The following is a 15610-nucleotide window of genomic DNA, read 5'->3' on the forward strand; positions in this document are numbered from 1 at the left end:
CCGCTCAGCAGTGTATTTCAGTCAATCTGCCTGTTCTGTTCCCCACTCTGTCTCTGGTGAATCCTCTCACCCTCTGACGCCTCTTACTTGTACCCCTGTTCTTGTATACATAAATAAATATTTAAAAAAAAGTTCTTAGACGTGAAAGAAGGAAAGACAGACTTTATACTTGTTACAGCAGGAACCCCAGATTTTCTCTCACAACCAAAAGTGGGACAAGGGGAGCCCCACCCAGTGAGACTAATGACTGTGTTCCCTTGATGTCAATCTGCCTTTTATTTTTTTAATCCAAAAACATTTTGTCATTCTAATCCCAGTTTCTACCCACCTGACTTTTTCTTCTTACTCAGATGCTATTTGTTTCTTTGTTGCCACAACATGTTGGGCAGTTGACATGGGAGATGTAGCTTCATTGAGCAAATACCTTTACCTGGGCCCATGGGGTGGTAGAGCTGACCCAGAAACCATTGACACCACCTGCCCCTCCCAGCAGCTGAGCTGAACCAGTCATTGAGTGAGACCCCCTTGTTTGACTTTCCTGCTTGCTTGCCTCTAGCCCTACTTCCCCAGCCCCCAGCTCTCTCTCTTGATGCAATTGCAGTAAATAGGTCAGGATGACGGGGAGTGGAAAGCATTCAAAGAAATACAGCTACTTAAGAAGGGTTTGTAATGGTGACATTTGATTTTCAGGTTCTTAATTAATTAGAGGGTTGTTAATGGAAAAGAATGGAAACCATCAGGATTTATGAACACTAAGATATGCAATTTGATGGAGAAAGGGGAGATTGGGGATAGTGGGGAATAACTAGAGAAGGGAAAGGATCTTGTAGGGAGTAAACTTTTGTCATTGTTATTCCATAAACCTGTGGGCAAAATTAAAAGAACTGCAATCATTTCCCTCTTGCCTGACCCTCCCCATTCACTTTGAATCTCCCTTCTGGGTTTAGCAAAGGAGACATGGCATTTTTTTTTTTTAAATATTCAGTGAAGTGTTTCTGAGTGTATATTACTGGGCAATTACTTAGTTCAGGGCCAGATTTCAGGTTTTTCTATTGTTCCAGAAAGTGTGACATTCTCTGCACTTAAAGGAGGCAAGAGTGTAGGCTGAGGGCTGTGATACATGGATATTTCAACTGAGATTTCACTTGGGGATGAGGTGTGATTGAAGACGGAATTTTCCAAGGTCAGTGGGGTCAATGTATCTGGATTCTTAACAACCCTGAAGCTCAGAGTGTATGTTATGAAGATTGTCTTTACATCACAGACCCAAGTAAAACCTCTGCAATAATGAAGAAGACAGAATTCTCATTTATTTGGGAAACAATATTACAGAGCATTCTTTGAAGATTTATTTGATCCAAAAATGGTGCTACATGGTGCTAAGCTCGACATCATCATACCACAGGTCTTCTCGTTCTAGGACCAATGGGAGTCCTCTCTCTTCCATGCCATAGATGACAACTTCGCCAGGAGACTCTAGAGAGAGGCCTGCAAGGTGAAGGAGAATCTGGTGACAACAAGAATAATTCTTTGGTATAAAGAGATGAGTGCACAGAGACTACAGGATATATGTGAGGCCCAGCAACTGTTTCAAAGGCTGGAGCTGCTTCATCCACTCAGCTACTCTGTGCATAGTCATATCTTGCTCTTGAAAATTAGAAAGCATTAGGGAAATAATGGTGAGGAGTGGAGAACATGAATACTGTCTTCTACACCCATGTGGTTTGATTTCATAAGGAATGGGGGCAGGAGATGACTCCCCTAGATTCCTCAGCACCTCAATGCCAGTCAAGTCTTCAGGAGAACATTCTGGGTTCTCTGTCAGATGCCAAAAGGGAGCAGCTCAAGTGACTCCCACAACCTCCTACTCCCCAGACAGCACTACATGCTCACACATAGGCAGAGGCCTAGTCCTAAGGAAGGAGGGTCATTGTCAACTAAAACAATGGGAGAATATTTTCCCTTGGTTTCATTCTGCAGCTCATATTTTATGACTCTAATTAAGCCTTTGACATCTGCATTAGTAGCAAACAAAGCCTACTTTAAACATCTGGATATATGATTCCCCCGCAAACAAATATTTCTACATTACAAATTTAATTTACATTGCTATTGAAACTTTCCAGATTACTTCTCACAATCTGAAAGAGCTCCGAATATATTTTCAGATCACATATCTCAATTGTGGTGTGAAAAAATGGGAATAAAGCCTCTGCCACTCATATAGGAATGTCTGTATCATAATGATAGAAGAAATGGACATGAGAACACAGTATGTGTCTCCTCTCAGAAGAGATGAAACAGACACACCTCATCTAGGTCTAGAGGGCCCAGATGTTGAAAGTAAAGATAAACTGACTATTGACAAGTCCAAATTCATCCTCCCCCAGACTAGGAAATGAGGCTACCGGAGACAGAGCTGACACTCACCTGTCTGGGAATACCCAGCACCACCTTCCTCCTCTGGGAAAAAATAATTCCTACTCATTCCTAGGGAAGTAGGAATTTCAGGAACAGGAAACTCTTCAACATCATCATAACCATTTCCCGTGGCTCTGACATGCTGTCCCGGAGGCTCTGGAAATGAACAAGGACTGAGGCTGGACTAGGGGGTGCTCAGGCCCTTTTACTACAGAGATTCCAACAGCTGATACATATAAGCTCTAGATTCCAGGGCTGTTCTGGGCATTTATTTGATTTAACATTCTCAGAAATTATTTGATTTTTCTACATATTCTACTATACTTTCCAAATACAGCCTTTTATACCATAAAGCAGCAACAAAAGCTATTGTAATAGGAATTCAGGTACTACATTCATACAACAGAGTTGTAACATATAATATGTACAAATCAGTGTCTTGGGATGATATCGACAAAGAGAACACAGCTGCCCACATGCTCTCTGGGTACCTGTCACCCAGAGAAAGGCAAAACCACCAGTCCCTTCCACAGGAGTCCTGGGTCTCAATTCCCTGAAGGCTATGTTGATCTAAGGATCCAATTTCCAGGATCCCTCCAGACATGTCTCATCCCAAGAGCTATCCATTGTCACAATCTGGAGAAGATCCAGGAGAAACATCCTCCTCTCTTAGGTCCCTTGTTAATAAGAACTTCTGGTAACTGATAAGTCAAGCCCCAGCAGTCCATGTTTTCTGGGGCTTTAAAAAAAATCAATTTTGGGGGTCAGTTATACATGACCCACATATATAATACCATCTCAAGTGCAAACCACAGATGTGAATCTGTAATTGATTAGAAGTAGCTGTGGATAAAGAAAACTGGGTATGATATTTTCCTTTCTGAGATGACAGAGTGGGCAGACAGAGAAAAGGGTTTTTGTGAAGAAGACAGAAGATATTCCTCCCCTCCTCATCACAGTTCTCCTAGATGAGATCACTTGTCCTCAGCCCAACATCCAGGGAAGACCCTGAGTCTACTACCTGGGGCAGGTCCAGGGTCTCCCTTTTCATCGTCCCCTGTGTAATACGGCAGCTTTGTCACTAAGTCATCAGACAGGCTTCCTGGTGGGAAGAACATCACAGACAGAAAACATTTGCCATAGCAGGAGGCCCGGTGTCAAGGTTCAGAAGAAATTTTGAGACATCAGAGTTGTAGGGAGAGGGCTGGGAGCTCCTGCTTTGGGAGGAGGGAGAGGTTGAGTCTATAAATGTTAAGGGAACCCATGGTCAGCTCAGGAACAGCGGGGAGGGCATGGGGCACACCTGGGCTGTCCAAAAGTTCCTCCTTTTCTGGTAAAGCATAGTTATCAATCTCCTGGTATAAGGCCTCATCAGTGGCATTTTCAAAAGCAGGTGAGGCTGTGGAAAGAGACATGCGTTCAGAGACTACTCCTGGAGACAGTCCCTACACCAACAGGCAAGACCTCTGATGCACTCCATTGCTCACTACTGAGGAAACTGCCAGGCTCTCAGAGTCCCTTCCTGAGTTCTGTGAGACAGAGACAGCTTTCCTGACACTGACTGTGACCCTATACTCAATTCTCATGTACAGTGTTCCATGGTAAGTCATAATTTATGAGAGATTTTACATTCAACCAAGGATTCAGCTGTCTCAAATTTTAAAGGCTATTGTAGAGAAGGTGCTTTTTGCCAGACTGTGAGGGTGGAGACAATACTAGGGCACTTTTCTTGGTATCAAAACTGGCTCAACAGCATTCCCACAACGTCCCTTTAGCATCCCCTTGGCCTACCTTGGTGCTCTGCTCTCCCTCTGTGCAGCTGAATCCCCAGGATGACCAGGACCAGGAAGAGAAGGGCCCCCAAGACGATGCAGAGGACCCCGGGCAGGGAGAAGATGCCCAGGCCTAGAGCTGAGTCTGATTTGCTGCCTGAGGAGAAAAAAGTGTCATAAGATTTAGGAAAGGATTGTATGTCAAGGAGAACCCTTCCTCAACCCCTTGTCTTGCTCATCCACTGAGTCCTCAAGACCATGAAGTACCATGCAGATACAATGCCTGGCCTGAATCCCAAGGTGTGATTCACCCCAGTCGTGTCCTGAGCTGTGTCAACTGTCTCTGCATGTGATTTTAAGGGATCTTTATAAAGTGAAAATGGATAAGCATTTGGACATTACAGCTGCCACAGTGAACAGGACTGTACTGCCTGAGCATTAGGCCTTTCCTGTACAATATGGTTAATTTTCCATAAATATGCAGATTCCATTGTGTATGGCCCTGATGATGTGGGTATCACCTCTATCTCAGGGCTCAGAGAAGAAACACTTACTTCCATGATTGTGGGGTACTGTTGTCTTCTCACCTGGAGCGAAGAGAAGGGGTAATGGGAAACTACTGAGTTGGGTGGGAAAACCCCAGGGTCACACCTACCATCTCTGGCACCTTGTTCCCTCCCAGCTTCCAGGTGCCAAGCAATAGACTCCAGGTGCCAAAGTACAGAAAAGCAGGTGAGACCAGGAAGAGCTTCTGGATGCAACTCCTCCCTTCACCCCACAAAAGGGGGCCGCCCACTCACCGGAGCACCTCACTCCCGCGTCCTCCTCGTGCTTGCAGTCGCTCTGCCCCCAGGGAGCCGCAGGGCACTCCCACAGGGAGGACTCCCCGCCCCTGCACCGCACCTCGTCCAGCCAGATGCTGCCATTTCCAGGCCCAAAGGCCGCCGCCCGCGGAGCGTCCAGCGCCGAGCCACAGCCCAGCTGCCCGCACACCACGTGGGCCTCGGCCAGGCTCCAGGAGTCGTCGCACACCGTGCCCCACGCCCCCGCGTGCCACACCTCCACGCGGCCCGAGCACGCGCTGTCTCCTCCCCGCAGGCGCAGCTTCTCCCTGTCTGCAAGACCAGGGGACCCCTGTTAGGGCCCTGCTGGAGGAGGAGCCCCAGGTGGACCCGGGGAGCTGGGAGGGGCTGATGTACCTGTGCAGGGGGCTGCAGATGGACAGCTCTTGGGCCTCTTTTCTGCAAAAGCAAAGGAGTAATGCTGGGTCAGCGACAGGAGTGAGTGGTTTTGCTTCCAAACTAGGTCACCTGCTTCAGCCCAAATGACAAGGGAAACACAGGCTTCCTAGCTAATCTACTGGCTGAGTGACTGGGACTCTCCCTGGATCTTCACCCTCATCAGCAGCTGAAATTATTTTATCTTTGTCTTGTCTATCACTCTCCATGCTCCACAATATTCTCTCTCTCTCTCTCTCTCTCTCTCTCTCTCTCACACACACACACACACACACACACACACACACAGATGCAGCTCAGCCAGAGGAAGGACCTTGCACATCTAACTCACATCTGTGCTCCTGCTCTTAGCTCAGTGCCTAGTGCCCCACAGGTCTTCATTCAACACATGTGTGCAGAACATTCTGTAAGCACTGGGGAGAGGGTTTGATCAATCTCCTGAATGAATGGATGACTAAAATGTGGTGAGATTTAATTCCTTTAAGTTATTATGCATGAGTAAGCTGTTAGAGAAACAAAATCATATCAATGGTTTGTGGTAATAAAGAAGAAAAAAAATTTAAAATAACTGTAGAATCACAGAAATCATTCATCATAAAAAATTCACTTACACTTTTTAAAGGAACAATTATATAACAGATCAAGTAATCAATGCAGGAGAAAGATCTGCTTGATCCAGGTCACTGACCTTTCAGCAGTGACAGCCAAGGCAATAAACAAATTGCTCTTTGACAGAATTGTTTCCTTGCACCCTGCACTGAAGTGGTCTCCCTCTGCTCTGTATTCCAGGGTCCCCTCAGAGCTCTCCCCCATCTTCTTTCTCCTCTTGTCATGAGGGAATTTTCTAAGTATCTAAGAATCTTCCCACTTCATCCTTGATGGGACTCTTATTCATCCTTCAAGTCTCCACTAAAACATGATTTCTCTTCTGGCCCCATACACACTTCCACACTCAAGACTCTTGAATTTCTGCTTAATCAGAGTCTACAACCTGGGATGTTATGGACCATGAAGGCAGAAATTATATATTCTCTTTTCTCTGTCCTCTGGCCTGGAGTGTAATTTTGTTTCCACAAGACATGTTTTACTCGCTGCCAGCAGACTGACCTGGAGTCTGACTAGCACCGATGCATTTCAATGCAATAGCTAAAAGCATAAGAGAACAGAGCTTGGGGACCAGGCCCTGAGTTATCTCAAGGTGTTCACATAGTCCTAATTAACTAGCCATTCCTTAGGAGTCCATCAGAGGATTATTCATATGCCCCACACTTCAACACAATCATCCTAGTATTTTTCATGTAAACTACAGGTAGCACAAGTTTCCTTATTTTCTCCTCTGAAACAGAGTTGGAACATGTGGATTAAATATTTACCCAACTTCATTTTACAGACTTATCTTAAACTCATAAGCTATATTTGAAAATATAGAACATCACTAGTGACAGCCTATGGGGCGGACACAGACACATACAACAGTCACCTGCACACATGACAGAAGCTTCCTCTCCTGAAGAACATGAATGGTATTTCCAAGAGTCAGAAGGACATTGCCAAAGAGAGGTATCAGTTTTTCTACACCGGATTCCATCTACCCACTGGGGTCTAGAACCTTCCCTAGCAGCAACCAAAGAGTTGAGGGTCCCGCTGTCCCCACAGCCAAGCTGTCTGCAGATCACAGACAAGGTCATGGCATCCATGGGGCTGCTGCACACACTGCCCCAGGTCCCGTTGTAGAAAACTTCCAGCCACCCAGCACAGTCCTGGTCCTCGCTCACCACCCTGAGGGCCAGGAACTCTGAAAGAAAAAGGGGGAGACAAGGCACCATGAGCACCCCACTTGGCACTCTGGGCCCTCTGCAGAGAAGGAGTGTTGGATGCTGACAAAACCACAGAATATGAAGAAGGTGGTGTGGCAAGAGGGGTGGGGGCAGAATAATGGCCCCCAGAAATGTCTGCATCCTGAATCCTGGAACCTGTGAATATTATCATCTTACATGTGAATGTGTGAACTCGCAAGGCAAAAGATACTGTATAGATGTGACTATGATAAGGAGCTTGGAAAGGTGAGACTAACCTGGAACATCGAGGATTAACCAGGTGATCCCAATGTAATCACTCTTTTTTTTAAAAGATTTATTTATTTATGTGTACAAGAACTGGGGTGTAGGTAGAGATGTAGGAGGTGAGAGGATTCACCAGGCAGAGTGAGGAGCAGAAGAGGCAGATCTACTGAAACACACTGCTGAGGGGAGCAGCGGGCGAGTCAGGAGAGGTCTGCTGCACCATGAGGTTTATCACCCTGGCTGGGGATCAAACTCATGCCACAGTGGCTGCTGACAGATTGAGAGAGCTGTGCCTTTAACCCTTGCTCCACCAGGGAGGCCCAAGACCCACTGTCTTAAAAGTGGAACACCATATCTGGCTTTGGTTAGAGAGAGAGAGGTGATTATGGAGAATGGTGAGAGATGTGCAACACTGCTGGCCTGATGACCCAGGAAGGGGGCTCTGAGCCAAGCAGCACAGACAGTTTCTAGAGCTGGAAATTTATTCTTCCCCAGGAACTGAGAAGTGAGCAGCCCTGCTCACACCTTGATTTTAGCCCAGTGAGAGTTTGGTGGACTTCTAGCTCAAGAACTGCAAGATAATACATATAACTTGCTTTAACCAACTAATTTTGTGAATATTTATTACAACCACAGTGGAAATCAGTGGTGGGTTTCAAGATTCCATCAGCATAAGTACCTGAAAAGTGAGCCCTGCTTGCAAATGGAAACTGTAGGTTGTTGCTCTGTCAGAAGATGTTGCAGAGAAAGAAGAGCCAGACTCTCACTGGCACAGGAAAGAAGGAGGGGCCTAATCCTCATATCTTCTAGAGACTCAGGACCACTGGAGGAGGATTCCTTTCCCTCTGCTCTTTCACACTTTGTCCAAGAAATAAGTTGTCCTCCCCCGCCCCCGCCCCATTTCTCGGCAGCCCCTGGACAATGTGCAGTGCAGACCTGAGCAGATGACCCCGGCGTCTTCCTTGTGCCTGCAGTCATTGAGCTCCCAGCCAGGGGACGGGCACTTCCGCAGGAGGGACTCGTTTCCTGTGCACTGCAGCTCCTCCAGCCAGATGGGCCCTGATCCCTCCCCGAAGTGAGCAGAGACTGTGGCATTGAGGGCCTCCCCACAGCCCAGCTGTCTGCACACCACGTGGGCATCACGCAGGTCCCAGCCATCATCACAGATGGTGCCCCAGGAGCCCTGGTGAAGGATCTCCACTCTGCCGGCGCAGGGATGGCCTCCTTCCACCAGGCGGAGCTGTGTGCTGTCTGCGGAGAGAGTTAGGTCAGGAGGCATCTAACCTGGAAAGAGACTCTTTCCTGGTCCTGGAAGGTCCTCACCTGAGCAGTTGTCTGTGCCCTCCTCTGAGGCTGCAGAGCCTGCTAGTGGAGACGGGGAGTGGGTGCACTGGGGCAGCACCTGTGTCTGGTTTCCTGCAGAGCAGTGAGTAGAGGGTTAGTGGGGGTGAAGAGCAGAAAACTGAATTAAACTACATGATAACCTCAGTCTGAAGTGAGCGCTGTAATGGGGCAGTCATCGTTATCATGATTGTAACATTTTCCTTCTTTGTATGGTTTCTGTTTTAAGTGAAACACTAAGAAACACTGAATCCTGAAACCTGTGAATATTATCATCTTACATGTGAATATGTTACTTTGTAAAGCAAAAGAGACTGTATAGATGTTACTATGATAAGGACCTTGGAATGGTGAGACTTGGATAAGGACCCTAGAAAAGTGAGATAGGGCTTCCCTGGTGGTGCAGGTGGTTGAGCTAGCACTGTGAAGCTGTCCGCAGCCTCTGCAGCGCCGGTCCATCCCAGCCACCCAGGGAGAAACCCACATGGCACAGCAGAGACCTCTCCTGACTCATCCGCTGCTCCCCTCAGCAGTGTATTTCGTCAGTCTGCCTGTTCTGTTCCCCACTCTGTCTTTGGTGAGTCCTCTCACTCTCCCGTGCATCTGGCCTGTATGCTGTTCTTGTATAAATAAATAAATCTTAAAAAAAATGAGTATATGCCAAGTGTATGAAGGTGTTTCAGAGCTCCCAAAACAGTGAGAATTTTTGACACAGATGCTCAGGGAGAAGCTAAAGCAGGGCTAAGCCTCTTTGCCCTCGAGACTTTCCTCAAGTCAGCCATAATAGATGTCTCTGAAAACTGAAACAGAGATATGGAGGCAGGAATAGTAAAATGGAATGGAAGATCAGAGAAAAAATACAGAATTCAGCACAGGGAACAATAGAAAACATGAAAACAAGAGATAAGGTGAAAGGTCTAAGCTGCATGTGTATTAAGTTTTATTCCTTAAACCCACAAGTGAAAGAAGGAAAGTAGAAACTTAAAAACCCACTATTATAGTGGGACACTTCATATACCTTGGTGGTGTTTATATACATATATCCACAAAATCCTTGTTACCGTGTCCATTGAGGAGTGAGGTCTTGCTACCTTCTCTTGCAGCTGGACTGATCCTTAGGACTTGCTTGTAAACAACATGATGCGGCGATGGCAACACTTCTGATTTCCTGCACCAAGCCAGGAAAGTCGTGCAGCCTCCCCAGCCTCAAGAGGACACAAGCTTTAGGCCATAGGCAGGGAGTCTACCATCCTGTCAGTGAGCATCCTGAGTTCCCAGTTTAGGCAGCTCTTGCGTGACTTCAGTCTCACATGACAGCTACATGAAAGTGCGAGACAGAACTGCCAAATTGATTCCCCCAATTCTTGACCCAGGAAATCACAGCAAAATAGAATGCATTTTTGTGTCTGTTGTTAAGATTTTGGGCAAATTGGTAACAGCAATAGAAACCAGGAACTTATTATGAGGCCTAAAAAGAAAAAAAAAATACTTTTCTTCTACTAAGCTTCTCCTACAGAGAATTTAAAATGTGTGTCTGGAGGACTTGTCAATGGATGTAGAGAGCATCTCTATATATAGGAGTCCAGGTCTGTTCCTTTAGGGTTGAGACAGTAGGCAGAAGTCAGAAGAGCTGATCAGTAGAAGGCTGATCAGTTTGGTAGATACTATTGGTGAGGGGTTAAAGGACTGAAGAGAATATGATTGGAAGAAAAAAAATAAAGTGATTACTTTCCATTACTGCATTTCGAAGCAACATGTATTCAGAAAACATAAGTAAAACTTCTGAGTAAAAAAGCTATCAGTGGTATTTCGAATATCTGAATGGTATGATTTGCAAAAGCTGCACCTCAAAACAGCAGAATACACATTATTCTTTTTTTTTTTTTAGAGGCATGTTTTATTTATTTATTTTTTATTTGTTTGTTTATTTGTTTTGTTTATACATGCACTGGGTACAGTCAGAAGCGCAGGATGGTGAGAGAATTCACCAGAGCCAGAGTGGGGAGCAAAGCAGGCAGAAGGACCGAAGTACACTGCTGAGGGGAGCAGCGGGCGGCAGGAGAGGTCTGCGCGCCATGTGGGACCCTCCTCTGGTGGCCGGGGAGCAGCCGGGGATTGAACCGGTGCAGTAGAGGCCACGGGCAGCTTCGCAACCCAGCGCTCAACCGCTGCGCCACCGGGGAGGCCCAATACACATTGTTCTTAAGAGCATGTAGGCCATTTACCAAAACTGTTGTGCCAAAAATGAATTCCAAATTTTTTCAAAGGAAAACTAAGAAAAAGTCATATAATCATGTTTTGACCACAGAGAATTAAGCTAGAAACAAAAGAAAACCTTTAAAAATTCATTAAACTCTACTAATGTGTACTTCTCATGCAATAAAACACCAACATTAAGAGTAAATGGGGTACATTTTGACAAATATTTGTGTATACATAATCCACTCTTTATTCATGAACCAGTTTTCCCACATGCCCTGCTCTGAGGAACCCGAGCACCCTGAGTGCAGTTAGTGCCCCCACTCACCTGAGCAGATCACAGAGGCTGTGTTTCCACCAGCACAGTCGGAAGCACCCAGGGCAGCCATGGGGCAGTTCCACAAGAAAGATTCAGCCCCCGAGCAGCGAAATCGACCCCTCCAGACCTGGTCAGCTCCTCCCCTAGAGTGTGCTCCTTTGGGGGTAGACAGGGCAACTCCACAGCCAAGCTGACGACACACAACATGGGCATTGGCCAGACTCCAGTGGGAGGCGCAGAGTGTTCTCCAGTGCCCTGAAATGCTCATCTCCACCTGTCCCTCACACTGAGAGCCCTCGTCGCTCATGAGCCGCACTTCTGTATATGCTGGGGGGAGGAGACAGGGCTTCAGCCAAAGCTCATGTGCTTCTTACCCAGCAGAAGAAGCAGGGAGGGTGAACCCTGCTTGATTCTCACCTGAGCAGACAAGGTAAACAGCCCCATGGTGGTGGCAGGTGCCTCCAGGACAGGGCACCCTGGGGCAGGACCAGAGCCCTGGCTCCTGCCCCTCACACCAGAACTCCTCAGGCCAGACCCGTCCATCTGACTCTCTGAAGGGCACGCCCCCCAGGACAGACACAGCCTTGCCACACCCCAGCTCTGCACAGATGACCTGGGCGGTGGGGAATGTGAAGTTCCCATCAGACACTGGAGTCCAGTCTCCTCTGGAATGCACTTCCACTCGCCCTGAGCAGGGCCCACCCCCTCCAGCCAGATGCACAGTTAATCCTAGAGAAAAGAAAAATAAGAGAATGCTCAGGACTGTCCGTGTCATCAAAAACAACATATATAGGCAATGGTGTGAATACCTTTGTTTTCTAGTGAGAGGGCACAGAGAGAGAATCTGAGAGTCAGAATTGCGAGTTTCTGAAGAGAAATTCAGAAGGATTTGCAGGATAACTGTGAATGACTGAACCCCAAGACTATATACTCTTTGATGTGTTAGAAATGTGAATCCTTGTCTAGGAATCAGGAAGCTAGAGGACCTGAGGCCATTGCTCTGGTGATGGGAGAACACCCAAGGACAACACCATAGGGGGAAATGAAATAATTTCCAAAAAGTAAACCACTACTTGAGAAAAAAATAAATTTAATAAAATTACAGGGGCGTTCAGACTTGCCCCTTAGATGGACTAGTCCAGAGTAAAAAAGAGCTGTGTTATTATAGAGGCTTGAAGACTGTCATCCAAATGTGAGGGCCATTCTGAGATTTCTGGGGTTAGAATTGTGGCCAGTGTTGTCTTAGGAGCTGGTCCTCAAGAGACTGAGTGCAAGGAAATCCACAAGGCCTGGCCTTTGAGAACTGCCATCCACAGACAGACTGATGCTCAAGGGAGGAAACAGAGACATTAATGTCCACTTTCATGGTTTTGCATTTTATTTTCTGATAATTCTTGATGAAAAGAAATTCCAAGAATTTCTTAGGTCACCTTATTGTGACAGAAGCTGTGCACAGATGAATTTGGATGCTTGGAAAGTTCAAGGTCATTGTAGAAGGAGGCCTGATCCTAGCGTTCTCTCCTGAATCCTTGGGATTTTCAGTGAACCTGCAGGAGAGTGAGATCTCAGTGGGAGATTATTAGACACCTGAACTTGCTGATCCCTTCCTACTACAGGATTTTTTCCAAGATCTGGAAATCTTAGGGAATGAGAATAATTGATGTATTTTAATGCTATCACTAAGTTAACTGCATATTCCTCTATGTGTGGGTTCTTGAATAAGAAGCAAAGGGTGCAGGAAAGGGGAGGAGGGTACATACAGGTCATGATCTGGAGTCTCTCACCTTGCACAAGCCTTAATGTGGGTGAAAGATACAAGTATTTGAAGAAAATATTTGTCCAACAAGATTTGGACATATTTTATCAACCTATACCTCTCCCATTCACCACATATCCCTGCATTCCTTTATTTCTTTCACTTAGGCAAAAGAAACAATCTTAAGAGTTATAATTGGGTAGAAGGAAGAATCAAATATGGCAGCAATGTCTGTATAAGTGGGGGTGTGGGTGGGGTGTGTGGTAGATTATATTGGGAGTGGGTGAAGTTTAAACTTAATGGGGGAGACCAAAGAAAGGATGCATGTTCATCATTCAGTGATTATATTTTGGATACAATAAAGATAATTCAAGGAAAAAAATAAATTCTCAAATCATAATGAATAATTTTTCATAGTTTCAATATTAATCTCATGAAATACAAACTCAGAATAAGAAAGAAATATTTCTTTTATACTATTTTACTTAATATACTTGACATATATTAGATATGCAAATGCATGTTGAATAACTGATACATTCTCATACATACCAAGAATGAGCCTTCTCAAGCAAATTACTGTTAATTCCTGTCTGTTTTCTAATTGATTTTAAAATTTACATGAAAGAAAATTATAAAGGGCCTATGAAATAAAAGCTAGATGTGAGGGGTTTAGATATTAAAAATAATAAAACCAATTAAGATCTGACAAGAGTCAGAAGGAGCAGAATGTGAATATCTAGTCATTTCAAAGACAGACAGAAATTTAGTGTTTGTAAAGGGAATATTTTAAATCATTGAAGAAGATACATTCAGCAAACAATGTTGAAAATGTAGAGCTATGTTTTTCAAATAATAAAACATATTCCCACTTGATATTAATCTCTGAAATAAATGTTATAGTAATTAAACATATATATAAGAAGTGGAGCAGAAAAAATTAAGAGAAAAAAGTTAATTATACACATTCTTTGAAAAACACAGTTGATTGAAAGGAAAACTAATTCTAGGGTTTTCTTATTAACATGATCATTTCCAGCAAGTCATCTAATGCTGACCTAATTTAAAATCATTCACCTCTGTGATGGGATAGAAATCCTTTCAGTGGTCAAAAATTTGATAATGAAAATTTTATTTATTTAATTTGTAATTTTATTAAATTAAATTTTTTTTCTCAATGGTGGTTTACTTTTTGGAAATTATTTGATTTCCCCCTATGGTGTTGTCCTTGGGTGTTCTCCCACCACTAGAGAACCCGTGATCCATAACAAAGTTCCTTCTGCTCTTCCTTCCCCTGTTTGACATCTCTTTGTCCCCTTATCGCGCTGTAAGCATCAGATATATGAGTTCTATCAGCTGCAAGCTTGTCTTTTTCATAACCCTTTGTTCAGTTTCTCTATATTCCTTCTATAAGTGAAACCATCAGATATTTCTCTTTTTCCTTCTGACTTATTTCACTAAGCATAACCCCTTCTAGCTCCATCCATGCTGTAGTAAAGGCCATAGGTTTGATAAGGACATTTTAATATGTGGGTAAGACTGGTGTTATTAGAGAGAAATGGCATGTTAACATCTATCGATGTTCATCTGACGTAAGTAGAATTTGAGTTCACCACACCACAGAAAGACACCCAATTCTTTGGTGTCATTTGTATATTTATTAGAAGCGGGTGAAATTTCTGTACAACTGATGTCCAGGGAAGAGCCTGGCTGATGTGGAGCTCCTCCCTGAGCTCCTGACAGGCCCTTCTGAAGAAAGTGAATGAATCAGGGTGAAGACTGGGCTCTCACTGACAGGTCCTGTCCAGCTCTTTGTCCTTTTACTGCAAATCAGTCTTACTGACTGACCTACTGACCTGATCCTGATATGTCAGGATAAACTTTTTTTTTAGTTCCCTTTGTTTTTTTCTTTTTTTTTTAATTTTAATTTTTTTATATATTTCTTACACCATTTTTCATTTTTGCACAATGTACGCATTTTTATCTTGGCTATATTCCCCATACAATTGCACCCCCCCCTTTTTTGACCCCAATCTCTCCTTTCCCCCCCTGCCCTCATAGTGTGTCTCTGGTTTAGAGTTGCTTGTTGATTTTGATTTTTTCTTTATTATAGTTATTCTTTTTCCTGATCTCTTATTTAGGTTTTCTAAACTCCTGCTATGGGTGAGACCATCTGTTTTTTGTTTTTTTTTTCTTTTTCTTTCTGGCTTATTTCACTGAGCATGATCCCTTCCAGCTCCAGTCATATTGCTGCAAATTGCATGAGTTTATCTTTTTTGATTGCTGAGTAATATTCCATGGCGTATATATACCACATCTTCTTGATCCAGTGATCTATTTTTGGGCATTTGGGTTGTCTTCAGAGCTTAGCTATTGTAAATAGTGCTTCTATAAACATAAGGGTGCAGATGTCCTTTGAAATTAATATTTCTGTGTCATTTGGGTAAACACCCAGGAGTGGAATTGCAGGATCATTTGGAAGCTCTATATTTAGTAGGTTG

The 15610-nt window shown here is 44.5% G+C and overlaps 1 protein-coding gene across 1 annotated transcript in view; it reads right to left on the reverse strand.

Moving 5' to 3' along the window:
- Positions 1-1369: 1369 nt before the first annotated feature.
- The window catches only part of LOC311185461 (antigen WC1.1-like), a gene marked incomplete at both ends in the record, with an annotated part of 64173 nt that continues 49932 nt past the window's right edge, over positions 1370-15610 (reverse strand). The window contains 11 exons of the mRNA XM_084256086.1: positions 1370-1488; positions 3443-3523; positions 3725-3820; positions 4213-4350; positions 4994-5308; positions 5393-5434; positions 6912-7226; positions 8431-8745; positions 8818-8910; positions 11363-11680; positions 11771-12082. Coding sequence (XP_084112212.1) covers positions 1370-1488; positions 3443-3523; positions 3725-3820; positions 4213-4350; positions 4994-5308; positions 5393-5434; positions 6912-7226; positions 8431-8745; positions 8818-8910; positions 11363-11680; positions 11771-12082 — 2144 coding nt within the window. The remainder of the gene's footprint in view (positions 1489-3442; positions 3524-3724; positions 3821-4212; positions 4351-4993; positions 5309-5392; positions 5435-6911; positions 7227-8430; positions 8746-8817; positions 8911-11362; positions 11681-11770; positions 12083-15610) is intronic.

The sequence above is a fragment of the Talpa europaea genome (assembly GCF_964194135.1).
Source record: "Talpa europaea genome assembly, chromosome: 15".
In the NCBI taxonomy this organism is placed as follows: Eukaryota; Metazoa; Chordata; class Mammalia; order Eulipotyphla; family Talpidae; genus Talpa; species Talpa europaea.